The following is a 26,213-nucleotide window of genomic DNA, read 5'->3' as shown; positions in this document are numbered from 1 at the left end:
TATGGGAAAAACAGCACCACATATTGGATGCTGAGTCTTTCTAGTACCCATTATTATATTAAGCTTTTTACCTGTTAGTGTTCAGTCCAGTCTAATTCAACAAGTATTTATTGATTGCCTATGTAAACAGTACTGATCAGGTTATTGTAAAAGCATTATAAACTTCTTTCTTCTCTCTTGGCATTTCAATCATTTGCTCTGGTTAAGTAGACTGTTAGTAGTGCAAACACAGAATGGACTAAGCTGGTTTTCAAAGGTGTGCATCTGTGCTTCGGTTTTAAGATAAAAACAGATCAGTTTTGTCTGTACCACTTTGTCCTACTATCCTACACTCTAAAAATGTAAATGTTGCTTCAATGTATAAAATCTACATTTATATTGTTTGTTATTTTACTAAAATCCTTCCAGTTCTCCAAGATTTAACATAGTTCTCCTATTTTACCCTAGTGGCCTTACCCCTAGAGTTTCTGAGTGGATCTGAGATACAGCCTTAGAATTTGCATCTTAAGAAATTCTCAGGTGATGCTGATGCTGCTGTTCTCAAAACCACACTTAGAGAACCAGTGTCTTATATATTTCTGAATTCTTGAAAGTAAGGATTATCTGTGAAATCTACCACTATGGCTTTGTACAATTCTACCTGTGGAAGTGTTAACTCATATTTACTTGTTGGGTTTTTTTTTTCTTTATAAGATCATATGACTTGAGGACTAAACTCCATTGGCTTTATTACCTTGCCGTTAAGATCGAGATATTCTTGTTACATTTGTTTTACCTACTATGTCACTTGTCATCACAAAGACATTTGAAGAAAAGGAGAGCTCACATATTGTCCTACATGCTCATAGAACCTGCTCAGACTCCGTATTTACTGTATATTGGGGAGGGGGTTGCCTCTCAAAGGGTCACTTTCTACCCCCACCTCCCACAACCAGTGGGTCTGTAGATGAGGACTAGCTTGGAATCTCCTTACCTATCCTTCTTAATAGATTTAAGGGTCATGGACCAAGCACTACTGGTAACCATTACCTTATCAAATTTGAGCATACAAGAGATGAGATGCCAAAAATATGTATCAAAGTGATTGGTCCTTGGATCAAGTGAGAATATTCTATGTTTGTCAGCCTCTCATTTTTGCCCATTTTAGTCATGGTCCTCAAAATTTCCCTTAACTCCTCTTTATTTTGAATATGCCACTTGGGGCTATTTCCTGCTTTTTTTTTTTTCTTTTTGGTATTTACCTGTAGGTTTATAGCAGTGGCTTCCTTCCTCCCCCGCACATTTTTTTTCTTTCTTCAGTGACTGCAAAAAAGGTCCTATTTAAGCAGTACCATCAAAACCTTAACAAAGAATGAGTGGGCAGGGCTCAGTGGCTCAGCCTGTAATCCCAGCACTTTGGGAGGCTGAGATGAGTGGATTACCTGAGCCCCTGGGTTCGAGACCAGCCTGAGCAACTTGGTGAGACCTCATCTCTACAATAAATAAAAAAACTAGCAGGGTGTGGTAGCACACGCCTGAAGTTCCAGCTACTTGGAAGGCTGAGGCGAAAGAATTGCTGGAGCCCAGCAGGTCTATACTGGGGTGGCCGTGAGTGTGACACTGCACTACAGCCTGGGTGATGGAGTGAGACTCCAACTAAAAAAAAAACAAACAAACAAAAAATGGAATGAGCTATTAGTAATTCTTTGCCCTACTTTATACATGCATTCACTAGGTTTTTTGTTTTGTTTTGTTTTGTTTTGATAGAGACAGGGTCTCCCTATGTTGCCCAGGCTGGTCTCCTACTCTTGAGCTCAAACCATTCTCTCACCTTGGTCTCTCAAAGTGCTACAATAACAGGCATGAGTCCCCACAACCAACCAGCATTCACTAGGTTTTTAAATACCTTTTCTAGCATTAGATTTTATATTAAGCTTAGTATAGCTTAGTGTATATTATTATGTGAAAGCTGGAAATATATTTTAAAAATTATAACCTTTAATAATTATTTTAAAATTATTTTCTTTTTCTAAGGAAGAGGAGACAGATAATGAAGACAACTTTATTGATCTCAACGTTTTAAAGGCCCTGACATATCGCTCGGTAAGTTTCATCAGATACATACAAGATCAACAAGCAATCAGTGTATGTTGTGTTCTGCTGGAAATTTAAATGAGTAGAAACCATTGTTTTGTATGCCATTTGAAAAGTAGCTCTCAAAATTGCATTCCTATATATAAAATGTTATAATTATAGCAAATATAAAAATCCAGAGAGGTGAGTGAGGCAGCCTCCTGTTAATACCATGGAAAGTCAACACAGTGCTTCTTGTGCAAACTGAAAATAGTTTGCCTGTTGAGTTTTTTTTTATTATGAAAGACATCAATTATTCTATTTTTTTTTTTTTTTTTTGAGTTGGAGTCTCACTCTGTCGGCCAGACTGGAGTGCAGTGGCCGCTCCCGGCCACCACAGCCTCGACCTGCTGGGCTCTGGCGATCCTTCCGCCTCAGCCTTCCGAGTAGCCAGAATTACAGGCACGTGCTACCATGCCCGGCTAATTTTTGGATTTATTGTAGAGATGGGGTCTTGCCTGCCCAGGCGGGTCTTGAACCCGCGGGCTCAGGCAATCCACTCCCCTCAGCCTCCCAAAGGCACGGGATCACAGGCTGAGCCACTGAGCCTGGCTGACATCAATTATTCTACTTCAAGTTATTTATATTATAATAGTGTAGGTTTGAATTATCTTGATTATGGGAAAATATTTTAATTGTTATTCTTTGAAATAAAATGGATTATATTGAGACTCTTAAGTGGATAAGAAATCAGACATTGCTTAAAGTCAGTTTGTTTTTGCTGTTTTAACTATCAAATAAATCCAGTGCTGTAAAAGAGTACATACCCAATGTAAAAGAGTACATACCCAATGAGATGTTTCAAATGTATATATGGGATTTTTTATTTTTCTGTATGAATATTACATATTTCAATAAAGTATTTACCCATTGCATCTTCGAAGGAGTACATGTGTAATATAATATTATTTGTCCTTTATTTAATTTTTCTTGTCTGAATCATCAAAACAAGTTTGAATCTAATTTTGGTTTCATATTATGAAGCTTTACTTAATCTACCCTTCCCCAATATATCTCTTCATTTGTCATTTACTGTCTTAGTATTGCTTACTCTCGTCTTTTATTTTTAGTAATGTGTATGTTATGTGTGTTTCCTGCCTAACTTGAGATGTCATGAAGTGTCGTGGCTCACTGAGTGTGTTACTTGACTTTATTACTGGGATTCCAACCCTGGGCAAGTTTCCAAACTTCTTGTGCCTCATCTTGTTCACCTGTAAAATGAGATAAAAATATTACCTTTCTCATAGGGTTTTTGAAAATTAAAAGAGTTACTATAGTAAAGCACAGAACCAATATCAGTATCATAGAAAGTACTCGGTAAATGTTGGCAAAAACCAAAACCACATCTTTCCCCAAAATTCCCCCCTGAAATTTGATTTGTAGCTCCTTTATAACAGAGATTGCTGTTGTTTTTTGTATTCCCCATAGTGTATCACAGAAAGTACTGAATTATTTACTTCTTAAATTAATGAAGGATTTTCTTTATCAATTGAAAATTTTATCAGAATAATATGTTAATATTAAATCCAAACAAACTTCAGTTATAATAATACCTTACATTTGCATATCATTTTGTAGTTCTAAGAGTACTTTAAAACACATCCTTTTACTGACCTTGTAAGGTATTTGGGTAGATATTATCTCAATTTCACAAATATAAACACTGAAATTTATAATCTTGGGACAGTTTAATCTTTTAAAAAACTAATAAATTATAGTATCTGAATTTGAACTATTCCTTCAAACTCCACGTCTGTTACTTTTTTTCCTTTTACCTCATAACAAGAGTTCAACAAGATGTAGGTATGGTTTGTTTCCTGCCTTTGGCAAATACACTGATATTGGTGTTCACGTAACGTATGTATTCAAGATGGTAATGACAAAGTGCTCCTGAAGTAGAATATAAGTAGAGATATATACACAGTTATTCTCAGAGATAGTCAGTTGTATTATTCATTCTTATATTGATGGTGTAAATAGAGAACTGTGGAGGCCACCTGGGATTCCTTCCAAAGTAGTTTGAGTTTTGGAAAGGAGCAAAGTAATTTGCCTCTACCATTACTCCAAGTCCCTACTGATCCTGTTTTACATTTTTCATCTCAGACTATATGAGGAAGGGTTTTTCTTCAACTTGTGCCTTTTTGCATTATCTAAGTATTAGAATCTTTGGACAAAGATTAGGTAACATATGTCCTTTAGTGCTAAGACTACGTATAGTTACATTTCCACAAGAGGAAGAAGTGTGAACACCAGGTGTTTGTGGATGGTCAACCATGGAGTACTAATGAGGCAGAAAATCCTTTCATATTTTAAAAAACCTGGCAAGCTCATGATATTGCCCACTAAAGCCATCTGCCTGAGACAGCTGTATCTGAGCTTATGATGGCTCAGGCTCCTCTTTCCCCAAGACAGACTTGCTATATAGGTTAGTAACATAGATTTAAGATTTTATGTTTCGTGCAGCAGGTGAACTCACAATGCAGAAGAAATATTATGTTAGTAAAGTTGAGTATGATGAATTCTCCACCCGAAAAAGAATGATATATACTATCGAGGAAAGTGACTTACTAAATGTGTACTTGACTGCAAGCCTAACCTGTGTGGATCCCAGCAGTCCCTCCCTACCTGTGGTTTTAGAACAAGAGATGCCTCTCCAGTCATTCTCTGTCCTCTCATCTTGCTGTTTTCTTCACAGACTCTGGTATTGTATTCATTACTGAAGTGATTATTGTCTGTCTCAATCACTAGAATGCAAACTCCTGTGCTTGGTGTGTAGAAGTTGCCCAATAATCAGTAATATCGAATGAATACATACCTGAATGTGTGCTATTTTATATAGTTTTTATATGTATATTCTGTAGGCAAGGTATAGTTTAATCTTCATACAGAAAAGAACTTACTAACAGTAACTATGTTGTCTTCTATGTACCATGTGGGATAATGTAGGAGAAATCTACCTGTGTACAAGGGGGGGGATCCCCAAAAACATGTAATTATTTTTTGGTGGGCCCCTTGTAGTATAGGCTTCCCCCGCTAGGTAATTGTTCTAAGAATCCATCAGCATCAGTGTGCAGCTGGTTCTTTGCAAGTGAGATGGACCCTTAGGGAGCTGACATCAGGAGGCTGTCTACTGGCCACATTCCCTCCAGCTGGGCAGCAAGTCCTTACTTGAAAGAGAAACCGGTGACCGTCTTCTTGACTACTGCAACATAGCTGAAGCCTGTAACTGCTAACTTGAATACTGTAAAGAGGTGGTCTGCCCATTGACTAAGCTTTGAATATCTGCCTAAGCAGTCATGACACAGCAGTAGTGTTTCATGAACACCAAAAAAGATATGTTCTAAGAGAAGTGTTCCTTTGCTGCTGCTGATGAATGCTTACAACAATGAAATTGGTTTGTTTTGGAAGAAGATGCTTTTCAGAACATTTATTTACTGTGAAGCTTAAAAAATATACTTAAAGTCATTTTTTTTTTTTTGAGTTGGAGTCTCACTCTGTTGCCCGGGCTGGAGTGCAGTGTCACACTCACAGCCACTCCAGCATCGACCTTCTGGGCTCTGGCGATCTTTCCACCTCAGCCTTCCAAGTAGCCGGAACTGCAAGCATGTGCTGCCATGCCTGGATACTTTTTTAATTTTTTATTGTAATTTTTTATTGTAGACACGAGGTCTCACCAAGTTGCCACCGAGCCTGGCCTAAAGCAATTCTTATTGTGTGATTTCCCCCACTAATTCCCTTACCCCAATTATAATTTTACCAAACATGATACTTTTCAGGAAACCAGCTGTAACTAGCAAAGGGTTGCTTCGTTTCTCAAAGTTTCATTTATAAGTTAATTATTTGAATTTTGAGATAGGCTTTCTTAGAAGGAAAGCATCAAGAATGAATATTAGCCTTCAAGACTAATCCAAAAAATCCCATGTTCTCTATGCCCCTCTAATTCTTGAGTGTTCTTATAATCTGAAACTTAGCCAACACCACCCTGAGAGTGGCCATCAGGAAGACACTGGTGCTAAATTAGAGCTCTGGCAGGTTGGCAGGGCCTGTGATGTTTAGGAGTATAGTAGAATGTTCAGAACTGTGGGGGTGGGAACAGGGAAGGAAGGCACTGGTGACAAGGTGTTAGCAAGGTATGCTGGCCATTTCCATTTCTAAGTTGAATATGTCAATTGGGAACTGCATGCTCATGGTGGCTATGCTGCAATTATGAGTGGTCTTTTTAGCGCCCATCAACATTGGGAAACTCAACAGAATCATGGCACCAACATTCTGGCAGCATAATGCAGATGTGTCATTCTCCTCCCCCACTGAAGAAAAGACGAGAGGGAGCGGTGCAGTCTCGGAATTCTATTTTTAAATGCCCATCACTTCATTTCAAAACATTTTTTAGAAACATGCCATAGATACTATTCTTCCTTGAGATGCTAAATTTGAGGTTTTAGAAACCAAGTCCTGAGTTATAAAGCTTAAACCCAAGTATCTCAAAAGGTTTAAACACAATTGGTTTTTAATTACCTAGCAAAAAATTCATTGTACCAAGCAAGAATGAGAGACTTTTTAGCTTAAAAAGCAAAAGCTGAAAGGAAGTAAAAATATGGGCTTAGAATAAAAATGTCATTTCAATTTTAGTTTAGAGTATCATCTAGGCAAGTCTGCAGTATTATAATCAAAGGGGGGGAAAGATGAATCTGCTTTGGTTAATACCTTAAATACTTCAAAAATCTTTTTAATTTTATATACTATTTACAGTTTTCTTCTAGACAAAATATCCTTTCTGAGTAATACAAGGGGAAAAAACTGTTCTACAGCATAGTTTGCCCCATAGATAACCTTTGATTTTGATTCCCGCTTGAGGAAAATGTTTTTTCTTCTCCTTTCCTGAAACATTTGAGTCTTAGGCCTCATATCTGTGCTATGAGAAAAGTCTGTGATTGGTATTTCACAGGAGAAATTAAAATGCCACGTGTTTGAGTGTGATGGAGCATATGATGACTGAGTAAATGCTTTTATTTCTCTGGTAACTAACCCTTACCACCCCCATCCGTTTTACATCTGTAGGGGAATGGGATATGTGGGCTGATGGAAAAAACTCTGGTGCTCACTGCTCAACGGAGGCTCACACAGCAGCTCTTGCTGGGTGTAAAAGGCAGAGTTTTGCTTGATCTGTAGTGTAGCTTTTGAATCCACACTTGAAACAAGAGATCTTTATTTTCATCCTAGTTTCATTGTGGGTCTAGCAAAAAGTAGGGAGCAAGGATTTTTGAAGGTCCCTTCCAGAACTGAGTCCATACCTTGAAGGTAGAGTCTATGACAGAAATAACAGCCTTAGATAAAATCCTGACTGTGTGTTACTAGCCACATGACCACAGCAAATTAATTAACCTCTTTTGTGACTCTGCTTTCTTATCTGTAAACTGGGGGCACAAATAATTCTTCCCAATCTTGTTTTGTGGGTATTATAACCTAACCTGTGGCTAGTACCCGACATGGTGCTGACATAGAGAATGAACTTTTTGCGTTTCTTATTGTTGTGCAATTTTTCACCTTTCCTGGAGGCTTGAATTTGTTCCCAGCATTCTTATGCACCATAGAAGAATAGAAAAGCCTCAGTCCTCAATACAAATAAGTCCCTCGATTGTCATGAGTATTTTTGAGTAAGAAGCTTACATAGGATATAAGCTATCAAGAAGCCTGAATTTCTATATAAATGAGGAAGCCCTGGTGATGTCATGGCTTTATTTTCATAATCTGACACATGGATTATTATTGAAGGCCCACTAGACGAAATTTGCTGTCACACAAGATCTCCCCTACAGAAATGACTAAGGGAAATCTGGTGTAAAGTAATACAATTTTTTTGTTATTATTTGAGAGCTGTCATTTTATAAATGGATAGGTTATATTTCTTATAGCAACATTAATAGATATTTCTTATTTAATTCAGCATATTAAATGAATACCCAGATAATGTGCATTTTTTTCAGTCCTCTAGAGCCCTATGTTCTTTAAGCACATCCACATACCCACCCACGTCACCACCCACCACCTGACCCTAGCAGTGTTAGTACTTTGAATATCTGATTGATTTTCATCCAGGACATCTAGATAGTCAGTCATTAAGGCCCATGGATGCTGCCTCTGAAATATCTGTCATATCCATCCCTTTGGCTGATTTTGAAGGCCATGTCTTTTCATCACCTGTCTGGACTGTATAATACTAATATCTTAAATGGTCTTTGCTCTTCATCCTTCTATCCCACCCCTACCCTTTTCTGAAATATTTTCCACCCTATTTCTCTATCTGACTTATCAAAACATGACTTTTATCGGGTCATTCTGAGCTCAATAACTTTTGATGGCTTTTCATTGCCTACAGGTCTAGTTATATAGATTATACAGCAATATAGTTTTGATCTGACTTTCAAGGCCCTTAACAATTTGACAACTGCCTTCATAGCCAACTTTGTTTTCTTCTATAAGCCCTTTATTCCAGTTAAATGGGTCCCCTCAAAGGTTTTTGAGCATCTCTTGCGTATATCTGGTCCCATCCCATCCTTTTCTTTTCCATTGTTTCTTATCTGAAATACCCTCTCACTGTCTCTCCCGCTTCCTCACTTTTTTTTTTTTTATTCAGAGTCTCACTGTCGCCCACACTGGAGTGCAGCGGCACAATCACAGCTCACCATAGCCTTGATCTCCGAGACCCAAGCAATCATTCCTCCTCAGCTTCCCAAGTAGCTGGGCAAAGTGCATGCCACCATGCCTAGCTAATTTTTAAACATTTTTTGGTAGAGATGAGTTCTCACTATGTTGCCCTGACTGGTTTTGAACTCCTGGGCTCAAGCAATCTTCCTGCCTTGACCTCCAAAAGTGCTGAGATTACAGGCATGAGCCACCATACCTGACTCTTAAATGTACAAGTTCTGTCTCCTCCATGACACCTTATCACCTCGCTCTGTTTACTCCTCAACCAACCCACAAATCTGCAACCCATAAATCTTTATAAAACATATCTAGCATGTTTTTTTTTTCCTGAAGATTTTTTTTTAATTCACTTTCCTCCACTAGAACAGTGTATGGCAGATAGTGGACACTGGATAAATAGTTGTTGAATAAATAAATGAAGTCATTGTACCTTGCCTATAATTCTTGACCTCTTTTCTGCCTTGGAGGACAAAGTTCACATTCCTTAGCCTAGATGTTAAGGTCTTTCACGATGTACTTAACTCTTTTTTGCTCCCCAGCATTCACTTTTCTGTGCCTTCAGTTTATCTTCTCATTTTGATCATCACAAGCCATGTTCATTCCTATTTCAGTATTGTGGCTTTGGCTATTTTCCTCACTGTAAACACTTGGCTTGTCTCTATTCTGCCTATCTACATCCCAAACATTCTTGTAAGTTTAAATTTAAATTTCACCATTGCATTAAAACATCTTCTGCCTCTTATTCAGAGTCCTAAAGCATAAACCTGTACCAGCTAGTCTTTGGAAGGTAATCAGACTTATAACATTTTTACCTGCTAATTGAAAAAAACATTAATAAGGGTACCTGATCTCAAACCAGACAAAGTGGGGACCAAACTTTACCTGTATGATGACCACTTGTATACCTAATCCTGAATTGTACCCCACATCTTTAAAATAAATTTTAAAAATGCTGTTATTTTTAAAAGTGAAATATATTCTCTGTGTTTAAAAAAAGTACAGAAAATAGAAAGAAAAATGTGATAATTCCCTAATCTCAGCATCCAGATATAAATGTATCCCTTTAATAATAATTACCCCCAAAATTATGTAAGATACTACTAACATTTGGAAGTAGAATCTGGAATCTGTGGGAATTCTTTGTGTGATATTGGTGCAGTTTTTTTTAAGTCTGAAAATATGGTACTGATACAGAAATAGATTAATGAAGTAGTGAAGAGACTATAAAATAATCCAAATATATGGTGACACTAGTATATGAAGCCATGTAAACCAGTGGGGAGAGCTACAAACTATTCAATTAAATGCTGATGAGACCAGAGACTGTTCATTTGTAGAAAAAGCTGGATTCCTCCATCGTATATTATGCCCAAGTAAACTCCACATGGTTCAACAGTTCAACAATAAGACAAAGAATGGAAACATAAGTAACAAGTGTTATACTTGAGTTGAAGTAAGCATGATAAAGCATGACAAGGAAACCTAAAACATAAAAGTACTGATACATCTGAATGCATAATAATCAAAACTTTTTATTATGGGAAAGTAGGCTAGGGAAGCAACTTAAAATTAAAAGAAAAGTGATAAACTGGAGGAAAATAATTGCAAGCCATATGGCAGACAAAGGGTTGCAAGACACATGGGAAGGTGTTTTCGAGTTTGTGCTCTTGAGTAACTCTGCCTTGGCCTGCCTCTTGTGGAATATGACAAGGGAAACGTTACCTAACTGCTCTGTACCTCAGTTTCCTCATTTAAAAAAATGAGAATAAGATTTCCTTTTTCATGGTGTTATTACTGGGAATTTAGTCCATATGTGAAAGTATCTCTTACCATGCTTAGCATATAATAAGGATGATAATCACTGCTAAAATATATTAGGGGTTAATATGTACCATGAACTGTGCAAGCCTTTTAAATATACCATCTCATTTAATGCTCACAGCAACCCTTCCAGTGAGGAAAATACTGTTGTTCTCTTTTAACAGTTGGGTACTCTGAGATTTAGAGAGGTCAAGTAACTTGACCAATAGGTGGTACGTGATAGAACTGAGATTTGAGCAGAGATGAGATTTCAAATGCATCCTCTTAACATTTGTACCATACTGTTGTGATTCTCAAGACAACTTAGTTCCTTTTCCTTAAGTCTTGGGACTATTTGATCTTGACAGTTAATTGGACTTTCAGGTACCTCTCAGTAGTTATATAAATTGAGCTCTTCAAATGAATCTGGGCACCAGTATATTCATGAGGTTGCCATGATATACATTTATATATATACATACACACATACACACACACACACACACACACACACACACACACACACATATACATGTATTTATATACATATATATCTATATTATATGAGGGGGCACCCCTCCCAAAAAATGGAATTAATCTTTTGGAGGGTGGGCTCCTTGTAGTACCGGCTTTCCCTGCTACATAAGTGTTCTAGAAACCCATTGGCATCAGTGTACCAGCTAGCATTGTTATAAGAGGCTGCATTCGGCATCAGTGAATTTTTTTGGAGATTCAGCGTGTTTGCCCATTTCATGATGGGTGATTTACACCTGCCCACTTTGTGCTGAGTGTTCACCAGATTTTGACTAGAAACAGCATGATCTCCATGCCCCTACCCTCTTTATTCACCCACTTTCCCCCCAGTGACTTTTCTTTGTTTCCTTGGATGAAAAAAGTCTTCAAAGGGATACATTTTACCGATGCAGAAGAGGTGAAACAAAAAACAGCAGAAGCACTAAAAGGCATCAAAACTGACTAATTCAAAAACTGTTTTGAGCAGTGGAAAAGGCATCTTGATAGGTGTATTGCATTAAATGGAGAGTAATTTGTAGATGGCTGAAGTTTAAACATGTAAAAATAAAAATGCAATTTTTAATAAATAAATTCTAGATTTTGAGGTTCTCCCGTGTGTGTATATATATGTATGTGTATATACATGTATACATATATACATATTCACATACATTTATAAAACATAATCTTTTTTCAGATGCTTTACCATCCTAATATCATAATATTACCTGGAAGAAGGGGAAATTACCTACTAGGACAGGATTCTGAGCAGGCTTTTAACACTGCACACTTGATTCTTGAACTGACTTCGATGGTGTGCCCCCACTACTGAAGCCCAAGACTACTTTATGAGGTGGTTTAGAGCGTTATCTTCAATTCTTCCTTTGGCAGTCTTAGGATCAGTTCTTATCTCACTAGTTTCTCCTTCTACCTAGGACCAATTATTACTCCCATTAATTGGCCTCACACTCTTCCTAATAGACTGTAAACTCTTTGCAGGCAGGGATTAAAACCTTTTAACTTTTTACACCAAGCACAGTGCCTGGATTCTTACCTTAAATATTGTAGGAGCACAACAAATAACTTATTGGTTTAATTAATTAATTCTGAATGACACTTCTAGCTAGCTTGTGTTTTATGAGCTTCCAGTTATTTCTTCAGCGGCAATAGCTGGAAAAATGCAATTTCCCAAAAGCTGTGCTTTATCTTAGCTAGCATTGTGTCAGAGAAGAACTTTGTCATGATAATATAAGATTTTGATTAAACGAAAAGAGCAGCTTATTTCTCTTTTACATATAGCCTCATATAAAATACCATTTGTTTAATGGAGAAACAATTGGGAAGAAAAGGTTTTCTCAAAGTATTATAACCAAGGCACAGTATAGAGTTTTAAACAGATTTATTCTTTGTATGTAAGGCTTGCTCAACTAATGTATCCAGTTATTAGGCGTTAAGAAATTTTGAGTGAGGAGTGAGATTATGAAGTAGATGTGCAAACAGGGAAGTAGAAAAAGACTGTATAGTTTGAATAAGTTAATGCTGCTTTCCCAAACCTAATGTTCTCTTTTTACCCTTTCTTCAATTAGTCACTAGACCATTTCCCCCAGTATATTAGTTATGCCCTAGGAGTGAGTGAAAAGTTTTGAGCCCCTATGTTATATCATTTCAAGACATTGGGAGTAGGAGTTAGCAAATCATTGCTTAAGCAAATCATTGCTTAAGTAGGAGTTAGCAAATCATTGCTTAAGGGAACCAAATAATAAGCTGGTGTGGGTAAATGCAGCTTACTAAAGGGCCCAACATAAAAACAAATAGCGTATGCACAAGGATATCTTAATGTAGTGTTTGAGTTTCTTATAGCCTGCTAACACAGATTCTGGGTCTGATTCAAACAGGGTCACTGCAAATCCATTTGCCTTTGTAAAAATTAGGGAAACATGCCCATCCTTAAGTAAACACTTTGAGTAAATTATGCACAACTTAAACAGTCCTACAGCCAGGCTGGAAGAAAATGGGAATATGATGAGTTTCTTCTCTGGCTTTGTTTGGTGATTCTGAACTTCACTGTCTTGTAAAGAGGGGTAGGAATGAGGGGATGGGGCTGGCAAGCATTGACTTTGTGACTTAATCACCAGCATCCAACTTCAATTCACCCAAACAGTGGCTCCTTATGCTCACTATTTTATTTTGTATTTTTAGTTATGAATACATAATAGTTGTACATATTTATGGAGTACATGTGATATTATGATACAAGCATACAATGTGCAATGATCAATTCAGGATAATTTGGATATCCATTACCAAGAATTTAACATTTCTTTGTGTTAGGAACATCCCAGTTCTACTTTTTTAGCTATTTGGAAATGCACAATACATTTTTGTTAGCTATAGTTGTCTTGTGCTATTGAACACTAGATCCTATTTCTTTTATCTAACTGTATTTTTGTACCCATTAACTGCCCTTTCTTTATCCTCCCTCCCCACTATCCTTCCCAACTTCTGGCAGCTATCATTCTTCTCTTATCTCTCTGAGTTCAATTTTTTTTTAGCTCTTACATATGAGTGAGAACGTATTTGTCTTTCTGGGTCTGACTTATTTTACTTAATATAATGTCCCCCAGTTCCATCCACATTGTTGTAATTCATAGGATTTCATTCTTTTTTTAAAATGATTAGATAGTATTTCATTTGTATATATACCACATTTTCTTTATCTATTCATCCACCGATGAACACTTAGGTTGATTTCATATCTTGGCTATTGTGAACAGTGCTGCAATAAGCATGAGTGCAGATATCACTTCAGCATACTTTTTTGTGTGTGGTATAGCACAGTGGGATTATTGGATCATCTGCTAGTTCTAGTTTTAGCTTTTTGAGGAACCTCCATAGTGCTCTCCATAGTGGCTGTATACTCATCATCCAGATATGTGGGTTCCCCTTTTTCCACATCCTTGCCTGTATTATTATTGTCTGTCTCTTTGATAAAAGTCACTTTAACTATAATGAGATGATAGCTCCCTGTGGTTTTGCTTTGCATTTCTCTGATGAATAGTGATGTTGAGCCTTTTTTTTCTTTTCTTTTCTTTTTTTTTTTTGAGTTGGAGTCTCACTCTGTCGCCCAGACTGGAGTGCAGTGGCTGCTCCCGGCCACCGCAGCCTCGACCTGCTGGGCTCTGGCGATCCTTCTGCCTCAGCCTTCCAAGTAGCTGGAACTACAGGTGCATGCTACCATGCCCGGCTAATTTTTGATTTATTGTAGAGATGAGGTCTCGCCAAGTTGCCCAGGTGGGTCTTGAACCCGCGGGCTCAGGCAATCCACTCACCTTAGCCTCCCAAGGCATGGGATTACAGGCTGAGCCACTGAGTCTGGCTGAGCCTTTTTTTCTTTCAATACCTGTTGATCATTTGAATGTCCTTTGAGAAATGGCTATTCAGATCTTTTGCTCATTTTGGATTATTTGTTTTGCTTTTTTCTATTGAGTTGTTTGAGCTTCTTGTATATTGTGGTTATTAATCCTTTGTCAGATGGGTACTTAACAGATATTTTCTACCATTCTGTGGGTTGTCTCCTCACTTTGTTGACCTCACTTTGTTGATTGTTTTCTTTGCTGTGCAGAAGCATTTTACTTGATGTAATACCATTTTTGCTTTGGTTGCCTGAGCTTTTGAGATCTTACTCAGGAATTACTCAGGAAATCTTTGCCCAGATGATGTCTTAAAGCATCTCCCCAATGTTTTCTTCTAGTGGTTTCATAGTGACTTTCAGGTTTTAGATTTAAGTCTTCAATCTGTTTTGGTTTGATTTTTTTATATGTTGAGAAATAGGGGTCTAGTTTCGTTCTTCTGCATATGAATATCCAATTTTCCCAGCAGCAGTTATTGAAGGGACTGTCTTTGACCCAATATATGTTCTTGGTGCCTTTGTCAAAAATGAGTTGACTGTAAATGTATAGGTTTAAATCTGGGTTCTCTGTTCTGTTCCACTGGTCTTTGCCTTTGTTTTTAATACCAGTTCCATGCTGTTTTAGTTACTATAGCTTTGTAGTATAATTTGAAATCAGGTAATGTGAGGATTCCAGCTTTGTCCTTTTTTAAAAAATTTAATTCTATATATAATCCTTTTCTTAAAGATGTGGGGTACAATTCAAGGTTAGGTATACAAATGTCCATTATGCAGTGCCTTTGTTGATGAGATGTGGCCTCACCTCCCCTGGCATTTTCACACTACTGCCAATCCCTTTCTTATAGTTTTATAGTATTATAAGGTCTGCTTATGAGTGAGAACATATGGTACTCTGTTCTTTGTTTCTGTGATAGATCACTGAACCATCCAAGTTGCTGCAGAGTCCATATATTTGTCCTTCTTTATGGCTGCATAATATTCCATTGTGTATATGTACCACATTTTTTTAATTTAGTCCTCTTTCAATGGGCAGCACGGTTGGTTCCATGTTTTTGCTATTGTGAATAGTGCTGCAATAAACATGCGTGTGCAGGTATCTCTTTTTATAGAATGATTTGAGTTCCTCTGGGTATATTCCCAATAGGGGGATTGCTGGGTCATATGGAAGGTCATTTCTAGTTCTTTCAGAAATCACCACACTGTTTTCCAAAGAGGTTGCACTAGTTTGCATTCCTACCAGCGGTGTAGAAGCATTCGTTTTTCAAAATCTGCATCTTCACCAGCATCTGTTGTTGTTTGTTTTATTAATAATGGCCATTCTTACTGGGGTTAGGTGGTATCTCATTGTGGTTTTGATTTGCATTTCTCTGATGATCAGTGAGGCTGAGCACTTTTTCATGTGTCTGTTGGCTGCCCATATCTCTTCTTTTGAGAAGAGCCTATTCATGTCTTTTGCCCACTTTTTAATGGGACTGTTTGTTTTTTTCCATTCAGCACATTTGAGTTCCTTGTAGATCCTGGATGTTAGGCTTTTGTCAGAGATACAGTTGGGAAATATTTTTTCCCATTCTATGGGCTGTCTCCTCACTCTGATAGTTTCTTTTGCTTTGCAGAAGCTTTTCAGTTTGATGAGGTCCCACTTGTCTTTCTTATCTCTTATGACGTGGGCACTTGGGGTTTTGATCAGGAATTGGTTGCCAGTTCCAATTTTTATAAGGATGTCACTTGTATTTTCTAAGGTTCTTATAGTTTGTTTTACATTTAGTCTTTGATCCATTTAGAGCTGATTTTTCTATATGGTGATAGGTAGGGGTCTTGTTTTAATCTTCTGCATGTGATCAGCCAGTTTTTACAGAACCGTTTACTGAATAGGTTCACCTCTCTCCAGTGGTTGTTGTTGGAGGCTTTGTCAAAGATGATATGGTTGAGGTTTTGCTTCCAAAAATCTCTATCCTGTTCCATTGGTCTGCATACCTGTTCTTATACCAATACCAGGTTGTTTTGATTACTGTAGCCTTATAGTAAAGTGTGAAGTCTGGAAGTGTGGTACCTCCTGCTTTGTTTCTTTTACTAAGATTGTTTTGGCTATTCGTGGTCATTTATGTTTCCATATGAATTTCTGTATTGTCATTCCCAGGTCTGAGAAGAGTAATGTTGGTAATTTAATGGGTATTGCACTGAATCTGTAGATTGCCTTGGGTAGGATGGACACCTTAATGTTGATTCTTCCTCTCCGAGAGCATGGAATATTTTTTCATTTGTTTGTATCTTCTTGGATTTCTTTGAGCAGTGTTTTTGTGGTTTTCATTGTAAAGGTCTTTCACTTCTCTGGTTAGGAAGATACCGAGGTATTTCATTTTTTGTGTCGCTATTGTGAATGGGATTATGCTTTTCATTTGGTTCTCTGCCTGCTTGTTGTTGATATATAAGAATATGACTATCTTTTGCACATTTATTTTGTACCCTGAGACCTTGCCGAAGTCCTTTATCAGTGAAAGCAGGTTTTTGACAGATTCTCTTGGATTTTCATTCTTTTAAAATTTTTTTTTATTTTAAAGATGTGGAATAAATTCAGGGTTGGTATACAAATGTTCATATTCAGGTACTCTTGATGGGGTGTGCCCCCCCCAGCAGTTTCCCACTACTACCAATCCCACCCCTCACCCTTATCCTGGCAATTTCCCACTACTGACAATCCTTTCCCTATAGTATTATAATAATTGTTCAAGGTCCACATATGAGTGAGAACATGTGATACTTAGTTCTTTGTTTCAGTGATAGATCACCATTATTATAGATTCCAAGTCCATCCAAGTAGCTGCGAAGTTCATAATTTTGTCCTTTATGGCTGCATAATATTCCATCATGTATATATGCCACATTTTTTTTATCTAGTCCTCTTTCGGTAGGTGGCATGGTTGGATCCATGTTTTTGCTATTGTGAATAATGCTGCAATAAACATGTGTGTACAGGTATCTTTTTTATAGAGTGATATGAGTTCTTCCAGGTGTATTCCCAGTAGGGAGATTGCGGGGTCATATGGAAGATAGATTTTTAGATCTTTTAGGAATCACCAAACTGTCCATAGAGGTTGTATTCATTTACACTCTCACCAGCAGTATAGAAGTGTTCCCTTTTCCCTGTACTCTCTCCAGCATCTGTTGTTTTTGCATTATTGATGATGGCCGTCCTAACTGGAATTAGGTAGTATCTCAGTGTAGTTTTAATTTGCATTTCTTTGATGACAAGTGAGGCTGAGCAGTTTTTCATGTATCTTTTGGCTGCTCATATGTCTTCTTTTGAGAAGTGTCTATTCATGTTTTTTGCCCACTTTTTAATGGAGCTGTTTGCTTTTATCTTTTCGGGACATTTGAGTTTCTTGTACATCCTCTATGTTAGGCCTTTGTCAGATATACAGTTGGCAGATATTTTTTTCTAAGTCTGTGGCTGTCTCCCTACTCTCTTGATGGTTTCTTTGGCTTTGCAGAAAATTTTCAGTTTGATGAGGTCCCACTTATCTATCTTATCTCTTATTCAAGGTATAGGATCATATTGTCAACAAAGAGGGATAGCTTGACTTTCTCTTTTCCTATTTAGATACCCCTGATTTTCTTCTCTTGTCTAATTGCTCTAGCTAAGACTTTTAATATATGTTGAGCAGTAGGGTGAGAGTGGGCAGCCTTGTCTTGTTCCGGTTTTCAAGGGAAATGTTTCCAGGTTCTGTTTGTTTAGCAATATGCTGGATGTGGGTTTATCATAGATGGTGCTTACTATTTTGAGTTATGTTCCTTCTTACCTAGATGTTTGAGGGTTTTTATCAAGAAGGGATGCTGGATTTTATCAAAAACTTTTTCTGCATCTAATGATATAATAATGTGGTTCTTGGTTTTATATCTGTTGATGCATTTCATGACATTTATGGTCTTCTGTATGTTGAACCAGCCCTGCATCCTGGGGATGAAGTCTACTTGGTTATGGCAGATGATTTTTGAGATGTGCTGTTGGATCCAATTTGCTAGAATCTTGTTGAGGATTTTTGCATCTATGTTCATTAGAGATATTGGCCTGTACTCTTTTTTTGTTGGATCTTTGCCTGGTTTGGGTATCAGTGTGGTGTTAGCTTCATAAAATGATTTGGGGAGAATTCCATCTTTCTCAATTGCCTGGAAAACTTTCAGTAGGGTTGGTATCAGCTCCTCCTTGTACATTTTGTAGAATTCTGCTGGAGAGCCGTTCAGTTCAGGACTTTTTTTTGTAGGTAGTTTTCTTATGACAGAGTCAATTTCCTGGGTTGTTATTTGTCTATTTAGTGTCTCAGTGTCTTCTTGTTTCAACCTTGGGACGTTGTGTGATGTTAGAAAGTCCTCCATTTCATTTAGGTTATCAAGTTTGTTTCCATACAGGTGTGCATAGTAATTTCTTAAAATCTTTTGTATTTCTTCGGGGTCAGTTGTGATTTGATCTTTTATATTTACAATTGTGTTTATTTGGGCTTTTTCTCTCTTTTTCTTGGTCATTCTGGCTAGTGGTACATCAATCTTGATAATTCTTTCAAAGAACCAGCTTTTTGTTAATATTTATTTTTATTCCAGTGTAGTCTAAGAAGGTGCATAGCAATATTTCGACCTTATGCTTGATTTATGGCCACAGATGTGATTGATCTTGGAGTATGTTCCATGTGGTTATGAGTAGAATGTATATTCTGTGGTTGTTGGGTGGAATATTCTGTAGGTATTAAGTCTATTTGGTCAAGTGTCAAATTGAGGTTCTGGATCTTTTCGTTGATGTTTTGCCTTGATGATCTATCTATGGTTGTTCGTGGGCTACTTAAGTCCCCAGCTATAATAGTGTTAAAGTCAATATCTTTTTTTAGTTTACTTCGTAGTTGCTTTATAAATGCTGGTGCTTCTGTGTTAGGTGTATATATGTTTAGGATGGATATTTCTTGTTGATTGATTGAACCTTTTATCATTATGTTGTGTCCTTTCATATCTTTTTAAATTTTGGATAGCTTAAAGGTTGTTTTGTCTGATATTAAGATCACGACTCCTGCTTTCTTTTGTGATTCATTTGCCTGGAAACTCGTTTTCCATCCTCTAACTTTGAGTCTGTGTGCATCCCTTGTGGTGAGATGAGTTTCCTAGATGCAGCAAATAACTGAGTCATTGTTTTTTTAAAATCGAGGTTGGCATTCTGTGTCTTTTCAGTGGTGCATTTGTCCATTCACATTCATGTTTTTTGCCCACTTTTTAATGGAGCTGTTTGCTTTTATCTTTATCATTTATCCCCATCATGAGGTTCTTATAAAGTTTTTTCTTTGTTTTCTTTTAGCTTTGGGGTTGATGTATGTGTGTTTTCTTTTTTAACTTTGAATTTTTTTATTTTAAAGATTTGGGGTGCAATTCAGGATTAGGTTTACAAATGTTCATTATGCAGGCACCCTTGTTGATGAGGTGTGCCCCCTCCTTCCCCAGGAAGATTCCCACTACTGCCAATCCTGCCCCTCCCCCCAGCAGTTTCCCACTACTGCCAATCCTTTTCTTACAGTATTACGATAATTGTTCAAGGTCCACTTATAAGTGAGAACTTATGGTACTCTATTCTTTGTTTCTGTGATAGATCATTGAGTATGATAGACTCTAAATCCATCCAAGTTGCTGCAAAGTCCATATGTTTGTCCTTCTTTATGGATGCATAATATTCCATTGTATTTATATACCACATTTTTAAAATCCAGTCCACTTTTAATGAGTAGAATGATTCGTTCCATGTTCTTGCTACTGTGAACAATGCTGCGATAAACATATATATGCAGGTATCTTTTTTAATAGAGTGATTTGTGTTCTTCTGGGTATATTCCCAGTAGGGGGATTGTGGGGTTGTATGGAAGGTCGATTTTTAGATTTTAGGAATCGCCACACTCTTTTCCATAGAGACTGTACAGGTTTATACTCCCACCAACAATGTAGAAGTGTTCCCTTTTCGACACATCCTTTTCAGCATCTGTTGTTTTTTGAGTTATTGATGATAACCATCCTGACTGGAGGTAGGTGGCATCTCAGTGTAGTTTTAATTTGCGTTTCTTTGATGACTAGTGAGGCTGAGCATTTTTTCATGTATCTGTTGACTGCTCGTATGTCCTCTTTTAAGAAATGCCTATTCATATTTTTTGCCCACTGTGTATTGGGGCTGTTTGTTTTTTTTCTTTTCAGCACGTTTGAGTTCCTTGTAGATCCTAGATGTTAGGCCTTTGTCAGACATGGAGTTGGCAAATATTTTTTCCCAGTCTGTAGGCTGTCTCTCCACTCTCTTGATGGTTTCCTTGACTATGGAGAAGCTTGTTAGTTTGATGAGGTCCCACTTGTCTATCTTATCTCTTATGGCATGGGCATTTGAGGTTTGATTAGGAATTGGTTGCCAGTTCCAATTTCCATAATGGTGTCTTCTGCATTTTCTAAGGTTCTTATAGTTTGAGATTTTGCAGTTTGGTTTTTGATCCATTTTGAGTTGATTTTTGTGTATAGTGATAGGTGGGGGTCCTGTTTCAATCTTCTGCATGTGATCAGCCAGTTTTCCCAGCTTCATTTACTACTGAGAGTAGGTTCTACTCTCCCCGGTCATTGGTGTTGGAGGCTTTGTCGAAGATGAGTTGGTTGAGTAATTGAGGTTTTCCATCTGGAATCTCTATCCTGTTCCATGGGTCTATATGCCTGTTCTTGTACCAATACCAGGCTGTTTTGATTATTGTAGCTTTATATTAGAGTTTAACGTCTGGAAGTGTGATAACTCCTGCTTTGTTTTGGTTTTGGGGGGTTTGTTTTTGCTTTGTTTTTGCTTTTGTTTTTCTGAGGATTGTTTTGCAGATTCATGGTCATTTATGTTTCCATATGAATTCCTGTATTGTCATTTACAGTTCTGAGAAGAATGCTGCTGATAATTTAGTGTTTATTGCATTAAATCTGTAGATTGCCTTGGGTAAGATGGACATCTTAACAATGTTGATTCTTCCAATTCATGAGCTTGGGATATTTTTCCATTTGTGTCATCTATGATTTCTTTGAGCAGTGTTTTGTGATTTTCATTGTAAAGTTTCTTCATGTCTCTGGTTAGGAAGATGCCATGGTGTTTGATTTTTTTTTCTGGCTATTGTGAATGGGATTGTGCTTTTTATTTGAATTTCTGTTTGTTTATTGTTGGTGTATGGAAATGTGACTGTCTTTTGCACATTGATTTTATACCCTGAGACTTTGTCAAAGTTCTTTATCAGTGCAAGGAGGTTTTTGACAGATTCTCTTGGATTTTCAAGGTATAGAATCATGTTTTCTGCAAAGAGAGATAACTTGACTTCCTCTTTTCCTATTTGGAGACCACTGATCTCCTTCTCTTGTCTGATTACTCTGGCTAGGACTTCCAAAACTCTGTTGAAAAGGAGAGGTGAGAGTGGGCATCCTTGTCTTGTTCCGGTTTTCAGGGGAAATGATTCCAATTTCTGTCTGTTTAGCAGTATGCTGAATGTGGGTTTCTTGTAGATAGCTCTTACTATTTTGAGGTATATTCCATCTATGCCTAGATGTTTGAGGGTTTTTATCAAGAAGGGTGCTGGATTTGTCAAAAGCTTTTTCTACATCTAATGATATAGTTATGTGGTTTTTTGTTTTTACATCTGTTGATGTATTTAATTACGTTTATGATCTTACGAATGTTGAACCAGCCCTGCATCCCAGGGATGAAGACTACTTGGTCATGGTGGATAATTTTGATATGTGCTGTCGAATCCAGTTTGCTAGGATCTTGTTGAGAATTTTAGCATCTATGTTCATCAAGGATATTGGCCTACAATGTAGTTTTCTTTCTTTGTTGGATCTTTACCTGGTTTGGGTATCAATGTGATATTAGCTTCATAAAATGATTTGGGGAGAGTTCCACTTTTCTTGATTGCCTGGAATACTTTCAGTAGGATTGGTATCATTTCCTCCTTGTATGTTTTGTAGAATTCTGCTGGAAAGTCATCTGGTTCAGGACTTTTTTTTGTAGGTAGTTTTCTTATGACAGAGTCAATTTCCTGGGTTGTTATTGGTCTATTTAGGGTCTTGATTTCTTTTTGTTTCAACTTGGGGAGGTTGTGTGATATCAGAAAGTCCTCCATTTCTTTTAGGTTTTCAAGTTTGTTTCCAGTCAAGTAAGTGTACATAGTAGTCTCTGATAATCTTTTGTATTTCTTCAGGGTCAGTTGTGACTTAATCTTTTGCATTTCTAATTGTGTTTATTTGGACTTTTCCTCTCTTTTCCTTGGTCAGTCTAGCTAGGGGACCATCAATCTTGTTTATCCTTTCAAAGAACCAACTTTTTGTTCCATTGAATTTTTGTATTATCTTTCTGTCTTCTGTGTCCTGAATTTGGCTTTTATTTTGGTGATCGGGATTCTTCTGCTGAAGTTAGAGTTTTGGTGATCTTGCTTTTCCAGCTCCCTTAGGTGATTTGTTAGGCTGTTAACTTGTGATCTTTCCATTTCCTTCATGTGTATTTGTAGGGGTATGAATTTCCCTCTTAGTACTGTTTTCATGGCATCCTAGAGGTTTTGGTAAGGTGTTTCTTCATTTTCATTAGTTTCCAGGTATCTTTTAATCTCTGTTTTGATTTCCATATTGACCCAGGAATTGCTTAGCATCATGCTGTTTTAGTCTCCATGTCCTTGTGGGTTTTGAGGGAACTTTGTTGGTATCAATCTTTTTTTTTTCCACTGTGGTCTGAGAAGGTGCATGGTAGAATTTCAATCCTATTAAATTTGTTTATGCTTCATTTATGGCCAAGGATGTGGTCAGTCTTAGATTACATTCCATGTGGTGATGAGTAGAATATATATTCCATGGCATTGGATTAGGTGTTCTATAGGTATTAATTAAGTCCATTTGGCTAAGTATCATATTGAGGTTCTGGATCTTCTTGATTTTTTTTGTCTTGATGAACTGTCTAGGGTTGTGAGTCGGGTATTTAAGTTCCCAACTGTGATAGTGTTAGAGTCAATATCTTTTTTAAGTTTACCTAGAAGCTGCTTTATGAAAGTTGGTGCTCCTATGTTGGGTGCATATATGTTTAGGATGGGTATTTCTTGTTGATGGATTGAACCTTTTATCACTATGTAGTGACCTTCTGTATCTTTTTTAAATTTTTGATAGCTTAAAGGGTACTATGTCTGGCACTAAATTCGTGACTCCTGCTTTCTTTTGTGTTCCATTCACCTGAAATTTTATTTCCCATCCTCTTACTTTGAGTCTGTGAGTGTCCTTTCTGATGAGATGTGTCTCTTGGAGACAATATATTGTTGTCTCATATTTTATCCATTTTGCCATTCTATGTCTTTTCAGTGGTACATTCAGTCTATTCACATTCAGGCTAATTATTGAAATGTGAGAGTTGGTCTTCTAATTTGTTGTCTCACAGGGGTTCTCTGAATCTCTTCTTGTGTTTGAATGATGTGATGAGAGAAGTTTTCTTGGATAATGTCATGGAATGTTTGTTCCAGGGCAGTCTCTGTCTCTCTTTCTGCCTTGGGAAGTCCAATTAATCTTAGGTTCGACCTCTTACAAGAATTGCTCATCTCTTGAAGGTTTTTTTCTGTCTTTTTAAACTTCTTTTCTATGTTTTTGATAGTTTGGGTTAGTTCCATATTTTTGTCCTCAAGCTCTGAGATTCTTCTGCTTGGCTAATTCTGCTTTCCATGCTTATCAGTTTGTTATTTATTTCATTCACTCTATTCTTTACTGCTGTTCTCTCAATTATCAACTCCATTCTTTCCTCTTGTCTCTCCTCAATTCTCTTTATTCTCTCTATTAATATTTTGATATCTGGGTTTGTGGTTTGAAACCAGTCATTCTGAGGACTTTTCATTGTGTGCATTCTGAAGTCTGTATTCTCAGGGGTCTGTGTGAGACCCATATTTTTCCTTTGGTTTTTCTTCATTTGTGTAGATTTTCCTCTCTATTCCCCTACCCTTTTTTTAAACCTCTTTTTTAATTCTGTTGTTGAGGGATGGGCGTTAGCTTTTACTTCTGTTTGCTCAATCTTCTATTCTTCCTTATGTGGATCCTCTGGCTTTGTTCAGTTCTGAAGCTGGGCTGTGAGTTGGGGACTATACTTTTTGAGTTTTGAGATTTAATTGAGGGGGGAGCTGTGATTCAGAATCTATCTGCAGATCCCAGTATCTACTGACAGGTGTGTGGGCCCTCTGGAACTCACTTCCCACTGCCTTATAATCTGTCCATGCAGTGGGGGTAAACGTTTGCTCCCTGACAGCAAAGTGAGATAAGGAAAATGAAAAGAATGGAAAAAGGAAGGAGGGGGGCAAGAAGAAGATGGATAGAGAGAGAAGAGTAAGAAGGAAAACAGATAGACGTACCAACCAACTTGCTGTCTGTGTTGTCTCCCACTCAAATCTGATGTGTCTGTGTCTGATCCAGCATGGGGGAGGGGAGTCTGTCTCTCCAAGTTTGATGAGATTACCTCTAGGTCCCAAGTTGAAGACTGGGTGGAGCTGGATGGGGTAATGCAGGTCTTTGCCTAGTCCTGGGTCAGACAAAATGGCTCCAGTTGGTGTTTCCTCACTGGTGGTGGTGCTCCTCTCTCCAGCTCTCCCCAGTCTTCTCTCTCCATGGTTTGATCTGAGGCTCCAGCCTCTTTGCTGTCCCAGGTGATGATGTGGGTCGGGTGCCAGGTGATGAGAATCAACTGGATTCAACAGGCTTTTCTCAGGAGAGCCCCAAGAACAACAGATGATCCTGCACACCGGTGGCTTCAATCTCAGGGCAGTGGGGGAGTTGCAGTCACCTCTGGAGGAGAGCCCTGGGTACATGAACCCGAGTCTCCCCTCTGACAGACTTTCTCTCAGCCACTGGCTCATGCCTACTCACACAGAGAGTCTTTATGGACACTCGCTTTTGCAGAGACTCTCACAGTCTGACCTGTCCCATTGCCATATTGCTAGAAGTCCCCTGTGTGTGTTTTTGAGTATTATGATGTATTCTCTGTTGATTCTGTACTCTGCTGTTCTCTTGGGCAACTTTGTTCTTTTGAATCGGTATTACTTTGACTATTCTGGGTCTTTTGTAGTTCCACATTAATTTTGGGATCATTTTTTTCTATTTCCATGAAGAAGGTCATTGATGCTTTTATAGGGTTTGTATTGAATCTGTAGATTGCTTTGAGTAGTATGGACACTTTAACAATATTGATTCTTCCAGTCCATGAACATGGAATATCTTTTATTTTGTGTGTGTGTCAATTTGTTTCATTTTCAATTTCATTTCAATTCATTTCAGTTTGTTTCATCAGTGTTTTGTTTGTTTGTTTGTTTGTTTGTTTTCATTATAGAGATCTTTCACTTCTTTGGTTAAGTTTATTCCGGTATTTTATTGTATTTTAGCTATTGTAAATGAGATTACTTTCTTGGTTTTTTCTTCAGATCATGCACTGTTGGCACATAGAAATGCTACTGATTTTTGTATATTGATTGTGTATCCTGCAACTTTACTGAATTTGTTTATCAGTTGACCAGAGTACCTAGCCTTTGTTAAGAATCATACGTACTGCTAAGAGGACATACCTATTGGTTTAGACTGGCTTTGTGTCATTGGAATGTGGGAGCCTATAACCCTGACAGGATCAAGCCTGTTTGTA

At 37.6% G+C, this 26,213-nt stretch overlaps 1 protein-coding gene across 3 annotated transcripts in view; it reads left to right on the top strand.

The window, feature by feature from the left end:
- IFT57 (intraflagellar transport 57) overlaps nt 1-26,213 on the top strand; it is a 67,832-nt gene that overhangs the window by 12,414 nt on the left and 29,205 nt on the right. For all 3 annotated transcript variants that reach the window (XM_008054351.1, XM_021710553.1, XM_021710552.1), the window contains exon 5: nt 2,014-2,082. In XM_008054351.1, coding sequence (XP_008052542.1) covers nt 2,014-2,082 — 69 coding nt within the window. The remainder of the gene's footprint in view (nt 1-2,013; nt 2,083-26,213) is intronic.

The sequence above is a fragment of the Carlito syrichta genome, unplaced genomic scaffold (genome assembly GCF_000164805.1).
Source record: "Carlito syrichta isolate Samal-C Ts95f unplaced genomic scaffold, Tarsius_syrichta-2.0.1 Scaffold289776, whole genome shotgun sequence".
In the NCBI taxonomy this organism is placed as follows: domain Eukaryota; kingdom Metazoa; phylum Chordata; class Mammalia; order Primates; family Tarsiidae; genus Carlito; species Carlito syrichta.
Note: the sequence above shows the minus strand (reverse complement) of the source record. Positions and strands in the feature narration are given on the sequence as shown.